Source organism: Trematomus bernacchii, unplaced genomic scaffold (genome assembly GCF_902827165.1).
Source record: "Trematomus bernacchii unplaced genomic scaffold, fTreBer1.1, whole genome shotgun sequence".
NCBI lineage: Eukaryota > Metazoa > Chordata > Actinopteri > Perciformes > Nototheniidae > Trematomus > Trematomus bernacchii.
In genome coordinates this window covers 2,532,331-2,553,662 of record NW_022987581.1, presented here as the reverse complement: position 1 = coordinate 2,553,662, position 21,332 = coordinate 2,532,331, and the positions used below count along the sequence as shown (strand labels likewise).

At 39.8% G+C, this 21,332-nt stretch overlaps 1 protein-coding gene across 3 annotated transcripts; it reads left to right on the top strand.

The window, feature by feature from the left end:
- Positions 1–672: 672 nt before the first annotated feature.
- On the top strand, positions 673–21,314 carry LOC117479948 (phosphoinositide 3-kinase regulatory subunit 5-like). Of its 3 annotated transcripts, none has more exons than XM_034127051.1 (20): positions 673–816; positions 2,123–2,288; positions 4,399–4,519; positions 7,200–7,300; positions 7,383–7,451; positions 9,678–9,816; positions 10,322–10,391; positions 10,972–11,149; positions 11,759–11,924; positions 12,751–12,819; positions 14,357–14,908; positions 15,060–15,289; positions 16,789–16,911; positions 17,199–17,306; positions 18,221–18,314; positions 18,508–18,584; positions 18,674–18,767; positions 18,858–18,934; positions 19,752–19,870; positions 20,274–21,314. In XM_034127051.1, the coding sequence occupies exons 3-20, from the start codon at positions 4,408–4,410 to the stop codon at positions 20,419–20,421; spliced, it is 2,526 nt and encodes an 841-aa protein (XP_033982942.1). In that variant the 5' UTR covers positions 673–816; positions 2,123–2,288; positions 4,399–4,407; the 3' UTR covers positions 20,422–21,314. The 3 variants fall into 3 exon arrangements, with proteins under 3 accessions (XP_033982942.1, XP_033982939.1, XP_033982941.1); XM_034127048.1 differs by having other exon boundaries at positions 4,358–4,519; XM_034127050.1 differs by lacking the exons at positions 673–816; positions 2,123–2,288 and having other exon boundaries at positions 4,186–4,519.
- Positions 21,315–21,332: the final 18 nt, after the last annotated feature.

Here is a 21,332-nt window from a genome sequence, read left to right as displayed (position 1 = left end):
AGCTTGGTCAATGTATTTAAACAGTAGCAAGTAGATTAAAAGCTTTAAGCCAAAGGAAACTGTGATCTCACTGGATCGTAAGGAAAGAGGTTTTGAACATTTTGTCCTGTAAGAAGAAATGGCATTTAACAGCAGCTCATCACAAGCTCAAGATCCTAACTGGGGAAATGCATTCAGACCCCCAGATTAGTGAGGTGAAATCTTAATTTTAATATTTTGATGATAATACTTTTCTATTTTTACTTCAGTAACATTTTGAATGCAGGACTTTACTGTAACAGAGTATTCCTACACTCTGGTACTTCTACTTTTACTTGTACAAGACCTGAGTACTTCTACTTTTACTCAAGTACAAGATCTGAGTACTTCTACTTTTACTCAAGTACACGATCTGAGTACTTTTACTCAAGTACAAGATCTGAGTACTTCTACTTTTACTCAAGAACAAGATCTGAGTACTTTTACTCAAGTACAAGATCTGAGTACTTCTACTTTTACTCAAGTATAATATCTGAGTACTTCCCCCACCTCTGATTAGAACCAGACAACGCATATTGCACTAAACAAGCTCTTGTGAAATGATTGATATCATGTCACGTAAACTCCTCCTACGACATTATATTATGTGATGTAAACCACCTCGGCCTAAAGACTCCTTCAGTTCCTGTTTTGCAGCACAGACTCTCGAACTGTGGAGTCGGAGGGTCTATTTCTGAAGAGCTCAAACCCAGGAGGATGTGGCCTCTGAATGGTTTCCCTCTGCTCTGCTGTGGTTGATCTGGGATGATACAGGACACTGATGACTGCAGTAGATTGGTAAGACTTATATCTATTTGTCTTCATATTTAACCTCTTCATATGCCTTAACATGCTTACAGTGCATTACATGTCTTAGTGTCAGTGGTGCAGAGAAGCCAACACAGTTATTCATGTAGTCTCTCAATAGCAGGAACAAGATTCTGTTGCATAACTTCCATTATTTCTAACTGCAATGTGTCATTCAAGCTCTGCAGATTTCCTGTTCCCCTTCTTTTAAAAGCAGCTTGACGTGGCAAAGTATTTAACAGATAATTGAGTCTCATTTGTATATCTTTTTCCTTTTTGAAAGATAAGATAATGCAATATTTTGTAAAGAGTAAAGGGCAGCTGTACACCAGAAGTATCTCCACTATTCCCCCACTTTGTGCAATCAAAGCAACACATGCATTTAAAAGACCCATCCAATAGAGACCAATGATTTTGCATTGTGGCAGTAACAGTGCATGGCAGGCCTAGACAAAATAGCCTGACAACAAACAATGGAGTAACACCTGCTTCCTCAGTAGACAATTAATCCATTTGTCCTGCTGCCTGCAGAAGCTGAATATGACAGGTAGTCCGAGCTGCTGCCTGCTGCACATTATGAGCTGTATGTGTTCATGGTTCAGTGTGCTGTAGTCATTTCATTCTTTGCAGAATCTTAAAATAGTTGTACTGTTATATTACTGTTGCTTCTTTTAGAATAATCCCTGCTAGTGCATGTGTGTTTAGCCTAGGCTACTAAAGTGAGTAACAACAAGGGTATTTAGTCAGCTGGAACTTTTGAATACTACATTTTTGGCAATTCGGGGTGTGTGAATACTGAAATTGTTTGCTAGCTAAGTAGTTTAAACAGAAATGGCTAGTTAAATGTAATGGACAAACAGTTCAACTTGTTAGCTAAATGTGATGAATGCACAGTTGGTAAAGCTAGCTTAAAGTAATGGATAAAAACAGTTTAAAAAAGTTAGCTAAAAGTGTTGGAAATAATCATTTTAAAGTGTTAGCTAAAAACTGTGGATATACTGTTCATCACTGTTCAATGGTTTCAACCGATGATATAGTTAGCTAAAGAATAATGAATGAGTTGAAATAGCTAGCTAAAGTAATGGATGAACAGTTCAACAGTTAGATTGAAACAAATCATTTAAGTCTTATCTTCTATCAATTGTATTAACACATTTACAGTAAAAGCTGACGGTCACTGTTAATGAAGAGTAGGATAACTATAGCTGTGAACACACTCTACTGTGTATAGGCTTTATTTTGAGGTGCAGCTTCTCTCATTGTCCTTTCTTAACGGCTCATTAATATTTCCCTGTAGGCCTTTTCCTGTTTTGGCGAGCCCAGGTGACCCCAGCTCTCCAGTTCTGTCACTAAACACATTATTCAACGACACATCCAACACAGCTGGGCACAATCGCTGCTTCCTAATGCACATCGACATCCTGGAAGCCAAATAGGAGGAAAAGCTTCTTTCTTATCAAGAGGTAAATCTCATTGCAGTCTTATTGAAACCTTTCTTTGCAAATTGGCGGAGAAATATTCTTAAAGGGGACCTATAATGCACTTTTTTATGTCTTTTATACATAACTATTGGCGCGTTTCCACTACAGCGCGGAGCCCCGTTTAAGAGAGCTGTGACGTCAGCGGCCCGTCTTTGGTTGCGTTTCCACTTGGCCTAGTACCGGCCGGCGGGTCCTAATTCACAGTTTTTCTGGCCCCATAAAATCGTGGTTCTAGGGCCAGGAACAACGAGGCTGAGTCGGGCTGAGTATGCTAAACTAGAGAGAGAATCGCTGGCAAGGGGGCTACAACTACAACAAGATGGACATATTTGACCGTGATTTAATTGTAATACACGTTTCAAAATGATGCCGAAGTAACAACATACTGATACCGGTTAGTAAAAACCATGAATTAATGCTTTGTCAAGTCTGCAGACAGACGGCAGGCGAAACACCTTTTAAAATGCGTGTTTTCTAAATGGAGATTGGCTAAGCTAACGCAGTATATGCTCCGACCGTCCACACTCACAACAACGGCCTATACAGACATAAATAAAGCAGCGACTGTATTCGCCATGACACAGACAGTCTGTGGTGTGTACTTGTTTAACTTTTGTCTAGTTTCTGAACAGATATGAGGAGCTGTGAGCTCTGAGTGCTAACAGCTAACGGCTGTGTTGTTTTTCTGGGGTTCTCATTGAAGATGACGTCACGGCTCCGCCTACACTGCGTTACTATAGATACTACCCCAGTTCCTAAACTGTAATGGTAATGCGCCATAAAGTGAGCCAGTCCTAACGAGGCCTAGCCATACCGAGCGAGGCCGTGTAGTGGAAATGCGCCATAAGTGTCCCCGGTGTGTCAGGGAACTCACTAAGTGTCAGAAAACAAAACCCTCTCTCTTTTCCTCCGCACCCAAATCTCTAAAAACGGGGGTACAACGGAGCTGATCCAGATTTGCCGATATGACGTAATATCTGAAATGTGGGCTGGCTTTACACCCACGGGCCAATCAGAAACGTTGCTATCAGAAACAATGCCCGAATGTTTTGGATGTAATATGGTCTTTGTTTACATTAGCAAGCATCGCTAACCTGTACTGGAGAGAGCATGTGTAAAAAAAGCTGGAAATAAAAAGGAACTCACCTTGTGGTAAACCTGAGAGAGAAAAAGCCTTTGAGCTCCATACTGTTTCAGAAATAATCCTAGAAGTGGTTTGGAACATGATATGGCAGAATTTAGCTGTACCTCGTATAATTCTGAGCAGGCACAAGCTCCACCTCCTCTTTTTTCAAGCTAAGGACCCCGAACCTGCAGTTCTCTAACTGGACTGGAATAGAGGGGTATGAGGGATGTCTAGAATGCATGATCTGTTTGGTATTTAGAGCAAAACACTTCATAGACATGTTTTTTATATATTTTTGTATATCTGCGACCCATAATATATGCCTAAAAATAGCATGATAGGAGACCTATAAAACTCCCCAGTGAAATTCAGAACATGTTCTATTTCATCATGTGGTCAGAGTGGTTTTACTCGTCTCTCATCAGATGCAGCCTAACCACAGGTGTCATATGATCTGTAGAAAGCTAATTTGTTTTGTCCATAACTCTAGATTGGGTTTTGTTGCTCTAACTTAGCTAAATGTCTGTTGTTAAAACCCCAAAATGGGAAGTTGCGCTTGTGCAAGACTCATTTCCATCCCTGCTCTGAGTCATACGAAGTGTTGTGTCAGCAGAGGTTTTTAAGAATGAAGTAGAGAAGTAGGAGTTGTGACTGATGTTTTGGACCAGCTCATCTCCGGTTTGCAGCCACAGTCTGTGACTCACTCACAGCTTGGGGTAGGAAGTGGCACCATGTCTTTGCCCTCACATATCTCTTTTTGCATCTCTGTTAGTGCGACTGAGCCGTTAACTCTACCCTGTGTTTGATTGTCTCCTGAGAGGAACAATAATGATCATAAAGTGCTGGAAACGGCCATAACAGGAAGTTTTTTTTAGGTTTCCCGGAACACAATCAAAGGCTGTAATTCTGTTTATTTTTATTTTAGGACTTCCTGTTGGTTTTTATCTCCTGTGGATGTTCACACAGCAGAAGAAGATGATGATGAAGATGGAGTCGAACTCGTGCACGGAGGATCGGATCCAGCATGTCCTCGAGCGCTGCCTCTGTGGTTTGGGCATCGACACTCCGGATAAACAACTGTGGAACGGTAAGACTCATATCTGCTTTTAATGGTAACATAACACAAAAACAATGCTGTAAATACATAATGTACCACAGGAGAAAACTACATGTGGTAAAAAGTACAAATGATAAGTTGAAACCAATGTTGTTGAGAAAGGTTAGCACACTGCCGTATTGTTTTGCAATTCACAATCAAAACAGACCTCTAAAAAATGAGAAAAATTAAGAATCAAGATGAGCGTTAGCTAAGGAAATGAATAACCTGACACTTTGTTAAGTCTAATCATTCTTTCTTCAAAGATTTTCTTGAACTTAAACACATTTAAATCAATAACCTTAAGTCATTTTGTTTCACAGTTTGATTCAAATCAATGAAGTTTAGTTTATCAGTTTATGGTTTCCTGGACAGTCCCCTTTAATTAACTCTAACACAAAAGAGTAAATGGGGCAGCCTTCTCAGCCAACATGGTTAATTTCCAGCTGCCAGATGATAATAGACACCCTAAAAGCACAAAACATCACAAGCATCTATTCGGAAGAAAGGAGGAAAGACAAGAAGAAATAGGACAGATAGGATAAAGGAGAACAGTATAATGTAATTGTAAAACCACAGGTACAATGCAGGACATACAAGCACAGAAAGGCAAGGCGTGCTTCTTGATGTTACGAATGAAATATCCTTCTATGATTGTCCTCAGGTATTTCTCCAACAATGTCTGTAAATACATTTCATTTCATTTTTCATTTCAATCTTTATTTCGAACAGATTAAAAATAAATAAAAATAAATAAATAACAAATGTGAAAAACAGAATACCGTATTGTTAAAATACAGTATTTATCCACATTCATGATAATATTTATATATTCAACAAAAAAAGTCTTCATATTAATATAATAATAAATCATGTGTCCGAAAGGGAGCAGGAGGAAGCAAATGCTTATTAATTCCAACCCCTTACTGATCAATGATTGTCCTTTAAATCATTATGCAAGTTATTCCTACTTACATTTACATTTATACATACATATACAATCATTTAAAAGTGTAAATATTCTTTTAGCATGTTCTCTTGAATAATATATAATCCTTACTACTTTTTTCTGTAAACAGTAGTTTTATATATGTACGTGTTCACATTCACTTCCACGTAGTAGCGTCAAATGCAGAGTAAAATGATGTTAGCATCCATTGAATGAAGCTTTCAAACCTGTTACAGATACCAAAAAGGGAACATGTTGTCCATCTTTCAAAGACAAACGGGAATTGAAAGTGGTGACACAGATAGATAGGTGACAGAGTGTGGAGGAGTATCAGTGGTTAAAGAGGCACTATTGGGCTTTTTTGGCTTTTCCCTGTAGTGCGCTAAATAGGTTTTAGTGCATGTAAATGGTCTGGAAAGGCTAAAGGGAGTTTCTCTCCCATCACTATGACATCACTATGTAACACTCACGCACCTATTCGCTAGCGCTCCAACACATTGTTCGTGATAGGCTAAGCCAAGGGATCTCTAAGCGGTTGACCAATCACAACAGAGCCGCCCAGCTAACCAATCAGAGCAGACTGGGCTCTGGTTTCAGACAGAGGGTGAAAAGAGGTGCTGCAGCACAGGCAGTCACTACATACTGATATACACCTGAACATCAGCAGGAGAGGACTCTTTAAAGTAGAGACACTACATACTGATATACACCTGAACATCAGCAGGAGAGGACTCTTTAAAGTAGAGACACTACATACTGATATACACCTGAACATCAGCAGGAGAGGACTCTTTAAAGTAGAGACTCTACATACTAATATACACCTGAACATCAGCAGGAGAGGACTCTTTAAAGTAGAGACACTACATACTGATATACACCTGAACATCAGCAGGAGAGAACTCTTTAAAGTAGAGACACTACATACTGATATACACCTGAACATCAGCAGGAGAGGACTCTTTAAAGTAGAGACACTACATACTGATATACACCTGAACATCAGCAGGAGAGAACTCTTTAAAGTAGAGACACTACATACTGATATACACCTGAACATCAGCAGGAGAGGACTCTTTAAAGTAGGGATACTACATACTGATATACACCTGAACATCAGCAGGAGAGAACTCTTTAAAGTAGAGACACTACATACTGATATACACCTGAACATCAGCAGGAGAGGACTCTTTAAAGTAGAGACACTACATACTGATATACACCTGAACATCAGCAGCAGAGGACTCTTTAAAGTAGGGATACTACATACTGATATACACCTGAACATCAGCAGGAGAGAACTCTTTAAAGTAGAGACACTACATACTGATATACACCTGAACATCAGCAGGAGAGGACTCTTTAAAGTAGAGACACTACATACTGATATACACCTGAACATCAGCAGGAGAGGACTCTTTAAAGTAGAGACACTACATACTGATATACACCTGAACATCAGCAGGAGAGGACTCTTTAAAGTAGAGACACTACATACTGATATACACCTGAACATCAGCATAATTTGTCCTCTTTAGTGCAAGTTTTATTGTCAACGACTTACTAAAACAACTAAATCTACACTTTTGGCCACAAAGAGAAGTGGCCTAACCATTGTTCTCTCTGCATCTCATAATGTGAGTTATGTTTTTGTATTTAAAGTGTTTTGACACTAGAATGAAAGCTAAAAGGAGAAATAAGTGTTTCTGTTTGTCTGTTCAGCCGGGCTGTGCATTAACCGCTGGTGTTTGGAGGAACTTGTGAAGAGACATCCAGACAACTTCCTCATACTTCTGCAGAAAATACTGAAGAAAACAAAGGAGGTGAAAAAACAACAACATCATTTTCCAGAGAGTTATATGAGGAATAACAGGTTTAATTTCAGGATTCTTCCGTCTTTTGCAGGTGCTGGAAGAGTGTCAGTATGAACTGGTGGTGCCACTTACCCTCCTGTTCTCTTCTACCCTGCTTAAAGTAAGAGGATTTTATTTTTTAAATGTACTGTTACTACAATTTATGGCACGATCCAACCCAGTCTCACGGCATTTCGTGTTATAGTCACGAAATGAATCTATTGATTCGTGTTCACCAACAAGACTTCCCAATTTTCTTTCGTGTCACACAGAACGATTTTAAAAGCAATGTAAATAATAACAAATTAGAAAGAAAAAAAGATTTTAAAAATACAGATTTCAGTATTTGAGGCTCTGAGCCCCATTTCTTTTCCTCACGGACGGCAAAAAAAGTCAGACATTATACAATTACAATTTGATATTGAGTAAGAAAATGTTTTTATGAACCACACAGCTTCCGGTCTTCCAAGACCCGACCGGACAAAAAGACGTGGTGCAGGCACGAAACATACTACCAATAGAAATACATTGCTTTTAAAATCGTTCTCTGTGACACGAGAAAAATAGGAAAATCGTGATGGTGAAAACGAATCAATAGATTAAATTAATTTCGTGACTATAACACGAAATGCCGTGAGACTGGGTTGCACGATCACATCACGTCACGTCACCACCGCTAAGCTAAAGGCGGCTAATGTTGGGCTATAAAGGAACTACAGCACGGTCACAAGACTTCACGTTACCACCGCTAAGCTAAAGGTGGCTAATGTTGGGCTATAGAGTGGCGAAGTCCCTCCCACTTACTTCCGGGGTATGGGACCTTATTTCGGAAAAATTATGCATTGAAGTCAATGGGGAGAGAAAACTTATCTTTCGATCCCGTTTGAATTGTGCCATGAATTACACATATGATGTTTGTCAATCTTAAAAAATCATTTCCATGTCAAAAAAGTCACAGTTTGTCGTAAAACTGTTGAAATATAAGACTATGAAAAATACGCAACTAGAAAGACTACAAATCCCAGAGTCGCGTAAGTGATGTCACAATTGAGACACTACGATATACGTATAATACCGTATATATACGATCAGCGCCATATAGATATAATCTATCTATATGGCGCTGGCTAAGATAAGATAACTTTAACAAGATGCCTGTGTGCTTAGTACCAGGTTGTTATTATACCAGCAATGGGTCTTGCTCGTTCTTTCGCTTCCCGTCTGATGAAAGAGGAGTGTGTGGATCAAGTTAGCTACCTAGCTAGTAGCTAGCACGTTAGTTAGCATTACAGCCTTGTCATTTTTATTAGCCTTAACATGAAGTAACATTAAGTAACCCAAAATGTTAAACAGTAAGAGTAGTAGTCATATTTCGTGAACCCTTTGAATAGTACTGTCACCGGTGTGATCATTCTATAATACACCATTTAAGCCCGGGGGAGAAATGCTAACGCTAACGTTAGCATCGGCGATCTTCTCTACTTCATGCTATCTGCACAAATGGTTGACATTAAACATTAAAACGACCAGGCAGTTCAGAGAGAATCAAAGGAAGGCAGGCAGGCAGCTTTGCATGACATTCTTCAGGACGTGTTTCATTGTGGTGATAGTGAGGGTAGTCAATCGTTTTGTTGACAAGACAGTAGTGACGGCCATCTTGGTGATATCACGTGTGTTGTTGACCAGAGATGTAGTTCATTTAGCGTTTCACACAAACAAATGTGTTACTTCACAGTTTTACGACACTTTTTTTTTTTTTTGACTTGCAAAATTATCTTTTAAATTGACAAACATCATATGTGTAATTCGTGGCACAATTCAAACGGGATCGAAAGATAATCTTTCTCTCCATTGACTTCAATACATAATTTTTCCGAAATAAGGTCCCATGGGGCTCCACCGGAAGGGGAGGGACTTCGCCACTCTATAAAGGAACTACAACACGGTCACATGACTTCACGTCACCACCGCTAAGCTAAAGGAGGCTAATGTTGGGCTATAAAGGAACTACAGCACGGTCACATGACTTCACGTCACCACCGCTAAGCTAAAGGAGGCTAATGTTGGGCTATAAAGGAACTACAGCACGGTCACATGACTTCACATCACCACCGCTAAGCTAAATGAGGCTAATGTTGGGCGTGATGACGTTTAATCGTCTCATTTAGACACTTGTTTGCAACATCTATTTCTAAATCCACCAGTGGGGTATGTACTGATGTATTCAATGTCGTAGAATACAAATCTCTTCGCCTTGTGTTAACCACAGACCTTATTGCAGGCTAATAACGAAAAACACACTCAGAAAACCATTGATTTCCAGCCTCTGGGTCCTTGTTTCTCTCAGGCCCCTCACGTGGCTGCAGACCTGGTTTTGCTGCAGGAAGCCTACCTGTTGTTCCACAGCTTCCTGACCTGGCCGGAGCCCTGCAGCTCGGCCAGCAAACGGCTGCTGAGCGTCCTGCAGCAGGAGCTCAGAGCACCAGGTGACTGTGCTGCAATAAAATAAACCTAATGTCCGTCCTGTGTGTTCATTTAAGGATTGGCGATCAAGTATGGGGTTTATGGTAATGGTTTAAATTAATGGTATGTATAGAAGAGATGTAGATGAGAAAAACAGGTTATTTATGTCAGGATAAGTAGGGATATAAATGTATGGCCACAAGAACTGGTGAGGTAAGTTCAGATGTCTCCATGCACTCAACACAGAACACATTAGCACTTCAGCAACTGTGGCCAAAATGAAAATCACAAAACAAAAAAACGTCAAAAAAGTAGCTCAGAAATATTAACTTTGTTTTCAGTCTGTCACTTTTTTTCAAGACAACTTTAAGGACATTTCTAAATTATAGATGTGAGTCCTAAATTGGTGGTTCGAGGTTAATCTGAAAGGGCTATGTAAGAAAAACCATGTATCAGTGTGACCACAGGGGGGCGATGTTTACCCTCTGAGATACAGTATACTGAATGGTCTTCCTCCTTTTGTTTCAGGTATTTCATTTCAAAGACTGGTTCAGTCAGAGCAGGGCATTTCCCCTGCGATTCACCACTCCAAGACCATGTAAGTCCTCTCACACCTAAAGACATTAAAAGCTATTCAAATTGGCTACATTTATTGTATTAACGGCCCTTAATCAAGGCTCTTAACTTCACTTGAGATCTGTTTAATAGTATTTTCACATCATTGCTGTTGAAAGATCTCACTCGTCACCGGCTTGAGCTTCAATCTCAGGATCCATGTATCTCTGATCCTCTCCAGAATGGAAGTAGTCATCACATACAGAGCATCAACTAGTTCCTGAACAGTGTCCTTCACATGCTGATATCCAAGAGAGGGAGTTACACAGTCACAAGATGGAGGAATAGAAAGCAGTATTCAATGTTTACTTCAGATTAGCTCCACGTCAGAAATGATCATGCTTGTCATATGTCTATCTCCATAGAGGCTGAATCATCATGTTAATCACATAGCTATCATATGCCTCAAACAGTCCTGATGCTCTTCTAGGTAATCATACATCCTGTCATGTACACAGCTACAGTTGGGATACCTTTGTTATCATGTTACTCTCAGATTGGAAGAGGACATTCAGTATTTTCCCAACAATTGCTCTTGACTAGTGTGTGTCATATGTTATCAGGACGGTGCTGTTGGTGGGTCCGGTGGAGGACGTCCCTCCGGAGGTCCGATCCGTCTCAGATCAGCTGATCAGCAGCCAGGACTCCTGCAGAGACCTCTCTGTTCTCCTCATCCTCCACGCCTTCCAGGCTGCTCTGGGATCCAATCAGAAGCTGCAGACGCTCCGCTGCGCCCTGCAGGTGACCCACCTCCTCACACCTGTTCTGGCTTCTTTAGTCAAAGTCAAAGTCAACTTTATTGTCAATCTTTCAGTTTGTGTGTACAGACAGAGAGATCAAATACCGTTTCCCACAATCCCGAATACAATAATAAATATGTTTAAAAATATGTATATACCTATTTATACACAATCAACAGACACATTTTATACATATGCACACATTGAGACCTAAATAAAAGTTGGTATCACTCCTGGTCAACTTATACTTTGTTACATTTTGTCAGAAATATTATGTACTTCTACTTTTAATCAAGTACACGATCTGAGTACTTTTACTCAAGTACAAGATCTGAGTACTTCTACTTTTACTCAAGTACATGATCTGAGTTCTTCTACTTTTACTCAAGTACACGATCTGAATACTTTTACTTTTACTCAAGTACAAGATCTGAGTACTTCTACTTTTACTCAAGTACAAGATCTGAGTACTTCTACTTTTACTCAAGTACAAGATTTGATTACTTCTACTTTTACATGGACTCACATTACATGTAGTCTATGATACACCAGTCAAAATGCAGTTAATAGGTTCCTCAACTAAAACAACCTTTCTCTAATGTTCCTGCAGAGTAAGCGGCCTGGAGAGCTGGAGTATTTGATGGAGACGGTGAATAATCTCATGGAGAACGCAGTGTCTACAGCTGATCTCAGTACAGCTAGGACTACTTTAATCCAGAGTATGGAGAGACTAGGAGAGAGCATCAATACTTCTCCTGAAGGCTGCACTGAAACTGGTAAAAATGATATAAACGTAAAATAGATAGATAACCAATAATAAAACACATATGGACCACCTAACTCCCGAAATATCCAAAAACAATAGGCCTGTTTACCACTCCAACAGTATATAACAAATTACAGCCTAATAATGACAGCTTAACTTCTCTATATCGCCTCGTTCACACATTAAATCAACAATACAAATACAACTACAGATTCTACAAGCATTTCCTTCATATGTGATTTAAAATGCTCATAGGTTTTACACCTCATATGAAATGTAGACTACATTTATTACGGAGTTTATGTCCACCAGACTCACAGATCGTTGGCTACTGAGAGAAATGCTAAAAGCTCCGCTGTGGATTTTCAAACTAAACTACAGTAAAACTATGGTTGCAGGCCCAAGTTTAACATGAATTCAAAATTAAACACAACATAAGTTAATTATTTACACAGTTCCATTTATTTAGCATTGTTTACATTATTATTATTATTACATTACATGTTACTTGTTTGACGCTTTTATCCAAAGCGACTTACATACTCAATACTGTGGACAATCCCCACAGGAGCAATTTGGGGTGAAGTGTCTCAGGGACACAACGACATGCTGACTGCAGTGGGGTTTGAACCTGTGCCCCCTGATCCGAACACCAACGCACTCATTGACTACGTGTCAATGTTGCCACCTCTATTAGTCATTTTTAAACAATTTGAGAAACACTTTTAAGTTATAATGTATTTATTTCAAATGTGAAATGTTACCACCGCGGAGCACACTTTGAGAAACACTGACGTAAACATTAGTACTTCTTTAACATGACCTTTTCTCTTTAGGAAATGTTGAGACTCTCGTGCTGCCCTCACCCAAATGTCACACATGCTCCTGGGAAAACGACAACTTTGGTAAGTTTCTATAGCCTATCTTTATTTATTTATAATAATATAATAATAATAATGTGCATGTGGATAATGTGCAGCGAGGCGGTCGCGTCGGGCTCCTGATCAGCCTGTCGGGTGTTCTTTTCCCCATAATGACCAAGTCTCTGCACATTATCCCGCTTATTACACGGCCATATACCAAACAAACTAAGGAATTGACTCCCAATATTAATTGAAATGATTTTATTGACTTAAAAATGATCGTATTTCTTCCGCTAAGAAAAAAAAAACTCCGTTCCACGGCGCACCAACGGCTGGAACTGCGACAACAACAACAACTTTACGGCAGCACTGTCCAACTCTGTTCACAGTTTCTGATCCACTAACAAGTCCTTAAACTCTACAGAGCTCATACCGTGTTTCTGTTAGTGTTTGTTTACTTCCTCTCTGCCTTCTTCTGTTCATTTATCTGACGTCCAGCGCTCCGTCTTGACAGCGGTCTGTACTACTGTATTAACAACGTGTCACATGTTAAGAATTGACCAATCAGAATTGAGTATTCAACTACGCCATGTAATAAATTAAACTAATCAATATCAAAGTACAAGAAAACCAAGTTAGTTAGAACAAAGTGCAGAAAACCCTTACATGAGTAATCCAATTAAATAGTTTTTGGTTAACAGCCTCAAATGTTATGGTAAAAAAAAACTATAAATGTATGATCAATTTCAAATATAACAATACAAATACAAAATATATATTGTTTCAAGTCTCAAGATAGGAATTTAGCAAAGCAATGTACAGGGGCTGAAACAATAATACAGTACTAAAACATGAAATGAAAAATAATTAATTCATAAATTCGTGATTGATAAATATACTTTAAATCATAAAATAATAATACAAACTGAAAACAAACTAAGCGAAAATACTTATTAACACATACATAAAAAATAAATTAAAATCCATATAAGAAATTGTATACAAGTACATATATGGATCAAAATACCTCTATAACTATACTTTACTATAAGATAATTTACTATAACATTATTTTTAAAGATTAACCCAAAACCTTGAACGTCTGTTTTTTATTCCATACTATTACATACTGTACATATTATTGGTTATAAAGTCAATTTGAATCACTTTTCAAATGTTGCATTATTCACTAGATATATAGGTACACAAAACAACAAACAATCAGGTTATTAATACAAGACTGGTCCAGTTAAATACAAGTTAAGTGAGACAAAGGACAACACGCAGAAGACAAATCACAAAGCATGACATGTTACACTGACTGTATAATGCACAGGGGAACAATTATAAACTGACAATCTCAAATCAAGCATTCTAGATATTCAAGATTCAAGGCTTTTATTGTCATGTGTACATAGCTACAGTGTAGTTATGTCGATGAAAATCTGAGGTCACAGGCTCCTCCAACAGTGCAACACAATAAAACAGATAAAATAGTTCAAGTAAATACCATAAAATAGAATAGAAGTAGATAGTCTTTACCCGTAGAAATTCTCAAATCTTCTCCCCATTCTTGCAGATTTTCTGAACAGCCTTCTGGACTCCGACATGGACTCCGCTGCGGATTGTTTCCTGGAAGCAGAAATAGAAGAGGAGGATAGAAACGACACCAGCGTGGACGAAGAAGACGAGGCCGAGGGAAACAAAGAGGTGGACTTTCTGAACAATCGTATCTCCTTCGTCTCCTCCTCCTCCAGAGACTCCGGATACTCCCTCTCCACGCCTTCTGGATCTTCAGGCGTGGAGAGCGACTGCAGTGAGGATATAACGCACGAAGACGCACCAGAAGGACCGCCGAAGCTTCGGAAGAAACCCAAGAAGAAGTCGAGAAGCATCTTAGGCGTGGAGCGATTCTCCTCGTTCTTCAAGACTCCACGAAGCCCAGGGAGCTGCCGGAGAGTTCAGAGTATGGGCAACCGGGTCGATTTCACTAAAGACACTCAAAGAAATGGATCGCAGCTCAAACACCCGACGTTCCTCTCCAAACATCCGGATCCTCTTTCCCCGAGGAAGCACGTTTGTGTCCGCAGGAGACCGATCCTGAGCTGCTACGAAGGGGTGGTGGAGGAAGGTAAGATGGATGGATGGATAGATGGATGGATGGTTGGATGGATAGATGGATAGATAAAATACTGTTTCCCCGAATTAGGATATTTAAACCTGTTTTAAGACTTCCCTCGTGAATCTTTGGCAATTAAACCACTTTACTTTTCCATGAAAAGTGCCCACGCTGGTCCGAGTGGTGGTGTTTGGAGGAGATAAGGAGGCAGGGAGGCTGGCGAGGGCGTACAGCGACCTGCAGCAGAAGGAGAGCAAATGTCCACGACTCACCAAGACGTGCAAACTGCAGTTTTACCTCGTTCCCACCAGAGGGAGGACGACAGGAAGTGCAGGAGGAGGAAACACTTCCACTGAGGGGCCGACAGGAAGCTCAAGATCTGCTGCTTCTGTGGTGAGAACATCTGTGTCTGTGTATACCAGTCCTAGTATTCAACAATTCAAGATTCATTCAAGATTCAAGGCTTTTATTGTCATTTGTATACATAGCTACAGTTTAGTTATGACGATGAAAATCTGAGGTCCCAGGCTCCTCCAACAGTGCAACACAATAAAACAGATAAAATAGTTAAAATAGGGTTAGAATATAATATAAATAGTGCAGAATAGTCTATATACAAGTAATTGGAAATAAACACTGAAATAAAGCGAAAAAAAGGCAGAGTTGGAGAGGAGCAAAAGACACGGCAGCCATCATCACCGGCGCCATCTTTGTCAACATTTCTCAGGATGAGGTTGACTTAATATGAAAATACCACCTTCATTACCGGACTAAATCAAATAAAAATAGCCGACCAATGACCAACTAGTGTAAACACAGTGGTGGGATATAATAACGGACATTTACTCAAGTTCTTTTAATATATCTTCATGTAAATTCTTGTACCTTAACTTCAGTAAGATTTGAATGCAGGACTTTTACTTGTAGAGCAGTATTTTTCAATGTGGTACTGGTACTCTAACTTAAGAACCTAACCACAAAAATGACTATAGCCGAATATGTACAACAGTCTATTTTTCAATGGCTAAGACGAGACCATGACAAAAGGGCACAGATATCATTAAACACCAACTGTGACGATATCAAGATGCAATATTGTTGACCAAAAAAAGACTCAAAAGTAGTTTAGAAATAGAAAAACTTGAAAATAACAGTTCTGCTAATAGATATAACTGCATATCGACTCTCAATCAGAGCGTCCTTAGCAACAGTCTGCTATTAAGTAATAACAGACCACTGTATGTCCAAACCAACCAATCAGAATCAAGTATTAAACTAAGCTGTGTATAATAACAAACATTAATCCTGGTGTGGAATCACTAGTTTAAACTTTACTGTCCATACTTGAAAGAACAGATCAGAGCGTCCCCTTAGCAACAGTCTGCTATAGAGAAATAACAGACTGCAGAAAGTCCAAAATCAACCAATCAGAATCAAGTATTCAACTAAGCTGTGTGTAACAACATACATTACCCCTGGTGTGGAATCACTAGTTTAAACTTTACTGTAGTGTCCATGCTTGAAAGAACTGATCGGAGCGTCCTTAGCAACAGTCTGCTATTAAGTAATAATAGACAACTCATTTCCAAACTAACCAATCAGAATCTAGTATTCAACTAAGCTGTGCATAACAATATAAATTACCCCTGGTGTGTTAAACGTTACTGTCCATACTTCAGAGAACAGATCAGAGTGTTCTTAGCAACAGTCTGCTATTAAGTAATAACAGACTCCAGAAAGTCAAAAAATTTACCAATCAGAATCAAGAATTCAGAACTCTTATTAAAAACTCATTAGAAGGTGTTACAGATACTACTTTTCACAGACATGCTAACAGTAAACTATAATTAAATGTAATTCCTGTATTCCCTTGTGTCCTTTTATTGTTCCAGGAGTGTAATGGTGGTGTGTTGGAGGACTCCACTGATATCGCCCACATGCTGGGTCTTATGGACTCGTGGTACGAGAGGAACGTCCTCAGTCTGCTCAGCCTGTCCTCTGAAGTCCTCCGTCAGGTCCGCCATCTTTCTGCTCCATGCATCACATCACTCAAGATAACAGTTCATGTTAAAGTGTTTATTTTTACATCTTATTCCTTCAGCGACAATCAAGAGGCACCTTTTATGAGTTTTTACATTTAGAAAAACTGCTCATGTAACAGACCTGTTTAATTCCATCAGGGAGCCTTTTGTGCATTTTATGGAAAATTAGGAGTTTTAAATTATTTTTCACAAGTTGTTTGTAAATAGGGTGAAGTTGTTCTGATATATTGACTGAAATGTTGACTTTGTTGTGTGTGCAGCCTGCCTGTAAGGAAGTGAGCAGCACGGAGAGCCTGCTGACTGACATGGTGCTTTATTACTGTCGACATGCAGACCAGCCTGTTCTGCTGCAGCTCTACCAGGCAGAGGTGAGACACACACACACACACACACACACACACACACACACGCACACGCACACGCACGCACACACATGCACCGGTCTGACGCAGCAGTAAATACCTTTTAAACATTTTTTCTTGGAATTTAATATGTCTGAGAGTGCAGAAAAGACAAATATAGAATTTAAAAATAATTTGTTATTAGTTGAGGAATAGGCCCAAGAGTGGTGCAGGAATGAGAGCACAGTGGGGGGGGGGGCAGGAGCTCCAACAAGCCATTTAGGAGAGAGAGTGAATACACATACTATACAGAGATGCTGTATGAGAAACCAATGTGAGTTTGGAACATTGAACAATGTAAATCTATTCTAGTAGACCTCAACAATGGAATTATGATCAGTAGAAATGGCCATGTGACATGGGAGCTTTAACACAAACTGAAGAGATTTTAATTCTACGACATAAAATACGTCAGTAAATATTCCACTGGTGACTTTCACAAGTGTCTAAACGAGACGACTAAACGTCATCACGTCCAACATTAGCCTCCTTTAGCTTAGCGGTGGTGGCGTGAAGTCATGTGACCGTGCTGTAGTTCCTTTATAGCCCAACATTAGCTTTTTACTTCAGAAATCATAAAGTGGTGTTAATATGTGGAGATCATCCTGCTGAACAAAACGTGGAAGTATCATAAACTTGTTTTACACTGAGATTATTTTCTGCAATAATCTAAAATCACATGGAAAAATCCCATTGGCTTTTTGTCAAGGGAACCAGGGAGATTCTACCCTCAGGGTCGGCTTACACAATGACATCATCCCTGCACCGCTGTATAGTGTGTAAATATGTTTTTACCTGTATGTGTGTGTGTGGACATCAGGAAGATAACTAATGCTAGTGCTAATGGGGATGCTAATAAAAATGTTTCCTCCTCCACACAGCTGACCCTGGCTGGAGGAGACAGGAGGAGGGAGGTGTTCCTCCACTCTCTGGAGCTCGGACACTCTGCAGGAATCAGAGCGGTGAAGGCCATGGGTGAGTCACACTCAGACAGACAAACACAGACAACCACAAGAATGTAGACAAACACACACACACACACACACACACACACACACACACACACACACACACACACACACACACACACACACACACACACACACACACACACACACACACACACACACACACACACACACACTTGGTCTAATGTGTATTTCTGTAGGTGCTGCCAGCAAAAGGTTTGGAATAGATAAAGAGCGGGAGGCTGTTCCTTTAGATCTGCGAGTTGGCTACAACAAGGTATTTTCCTGATTTGGCGCACACAGATTTCCTGTCAACACAAACAATAACGCACTCTAAGGTATTTCAACATCTGCACCCGTTTACAGGTGGCTGTCAGTGGGAGGAGTCAGTGGACCCAGACGGAGATGGTTTGCACGTCAATAAATCTTTACAAAGCCTGCAGGAAACCTGAGCAGCTAGGTGTGTATAACTGAGACATTCATGTGTTTTTGTAGGATATATATATTTGTTGTTATTGTTTTCCAAGCAAATCAAATCTCTTCTGTCCAGATACAAGAATAGAAAGTCTGCAGCTGACAATGACAGAAGTCCTGAAGAGCTCCAAGTCGAAAAAGGGCTACAACCAGGTAAAGGGTTCAAACATAATCTCATAGAGTGGTGCAGGAATGAGTCCTAAAACCCAGAAATGAGTCAGCATTTGATGAATTCCTTTCCCTCGTCTAGAAGTCAATGGTTTGCGGATTGTGAGTTTGGTTGTTAGCCTGAAATAAGGTCTGAGGCTAAAGAGATTTTAACGTTTTGTTCTTTAACATAAAATACGTCAGTAAATACCCCACTGGTGAATTTAAAGTGTTTAAATGACACGACTAAACGTCATCACGCCCAACATTAGCTGCCTTTAGCTTAGCGGTGGTGACGTGAAGTCATGTGACCGTGCTGTAGTTCCTTTATAGCCCAACATTAGCTGCCTTTAGCTTAGCGGTGGTGATGTGAAGTCATGTGACCGTGCTGTAGTTCCTTTATAGCCCAACATTAGCCTCCTTTAGCTTAGTGGTGGTGACGTGAAGTCATGTGACCGTGCTGTAGTTCCTTTATAGCCCAACATTAGCCTCCTTTAGCTTAGCGGTGGTGACGTGAAGTCATGTGACCGTGCTGTTGTTCCTTTATAGCCCAACATTAGCCGCCTTTAGCTTAGTGGTGGTGACGTGAAGTCATGTGACCGTGCTGTAGTTCCTTTATAGCCCAACATTAGCCACCTTTAGCTTAGTGGTGGTGACGTGAAGTCATGTGACCGTGCTGTAGTTCCTTTATAGCCCAACATTAGCCTCCTTTAGCTTAGCGGTGGTGACGTGAAGTCATGTGACCGTGCTGTAGTTCCTTATAGCCTAGCGTACAGGTGGTGTGAATACATGAATATGACACCTCTTTTCTCTCCGCTTGCAGCACATTTGTGTCTCCGAGGTGAAGGTGGATAAGATGCAGGTTCATGGAAGAGAAGATGGGACGACTTTCGCTGTGTGTCTGGATCAGGATGAGAAGAAGTTCATCCAAAGTGTCACCAGGTACATCATAAATCTTAACACAATAATAAGTGCCAATACAGAAGTGTAGAAAACTTCCCTTCATTACTTTTCAGTTATCATCATGTTTAAATAATGCAACTTTCTGTGTACTAAATGCTAAGCTGAATATATTTTTCTTCACAGTCTGGGATATGTCAATGATGAGCAGCAACATTGATTTTCATGCAGTACAACAGCTAATATGCCTCTAATAGAAACCAGGAAAATAGCATTTATTTGCACCATAGGTCAAACATAAGATAATGGCTAAATGTGGTGGAAATGAGTAAATACTAAAATGTTAACATGATGTGTTAGTTAAAGCAGATATTACATTTGAATTTCACAGCCTAATGTTCTGCACCTGTGCATGCGTTAATCATTATATATTCTGTACCTGCAGGTGTGAGGTGTCTCTGTGCTCTAAATCAGGAAGTGGTTCAGACTGGAGATCCTATAAACCGTCTCCGGGTCAGGTTCAGCCTCTGCACCCGTCCTACTGCTCCCTGCTCTGCCTCCCCCTCACCTCCTTCTCTGCCTCACCGCCCTGAAAACACTCAGTCTGAGACAATCCACGGATTCTTAAAACTGAAGCAATGCTGGATGCGTAATAAAGAGACTGTGTAGATAAAATAGATTCAAGTGGTGCAGGGATGAGATATTTTTGTAGGACGATCTGAAAGTTAGCATCTACCTGGTTCACTCAACAAAAAGCCAATGGGATTTTTTTAATTGGATTTTGGCTAATGCTGGGCTATAAAGGAACATTTATGGGCATGGTCACATGACTTCACGTCACCACCGCTAAGCTAAAGGCGGCTAATGTTGGGCGTGATGACGTTTAGTCGTCTCATTTAGACACTTGTTAGCAACCGCCATTTTTAAATTCACCAACGTGGTTTTTAGTGACGTATTTTATGTTGTAGAACAAAAATATCTTCAGCTTTGTGTTAACCACAGACCTTATTTCAGGCTAACAAACAAAAACATAATTGACTTCCAGATGAGCGATAACATAAACTCCTAAAGTGCTGACTCATTTCTTGGTTTTAGGACTCATTCCTGCACCACTTTATGAAGTAGCACTGTACAAATACATGTATTAAAGCACTCACATTTCAGGTTTATCTGTAGATGATATACAGGTGTGTCACATCTTGATCAAAAGGAGGCGTGTCGGACTGTTTCCAGGAACGTTTTTCTAGCTTTCTACATTTATTTTCAGTCTAGTTTTATTCCCGTAGTTGCTTGAAGTTTGTAAAAATAGAAAATGAATGCCAATGATCTGCTGTCAGGAGCATTAAACTGATTACTTGATTACCACTGTGTACTTCCTGCTGAGTAAAAATATGTGTTGTATAATAAGCTATTTATTTTGAAGTGATTGCATTTCATTGTGTGTTTATATCTCGCCACATTTCAAAATAAAATCCTTCTTAATGCAGTTGTGTTCATTTTTTTG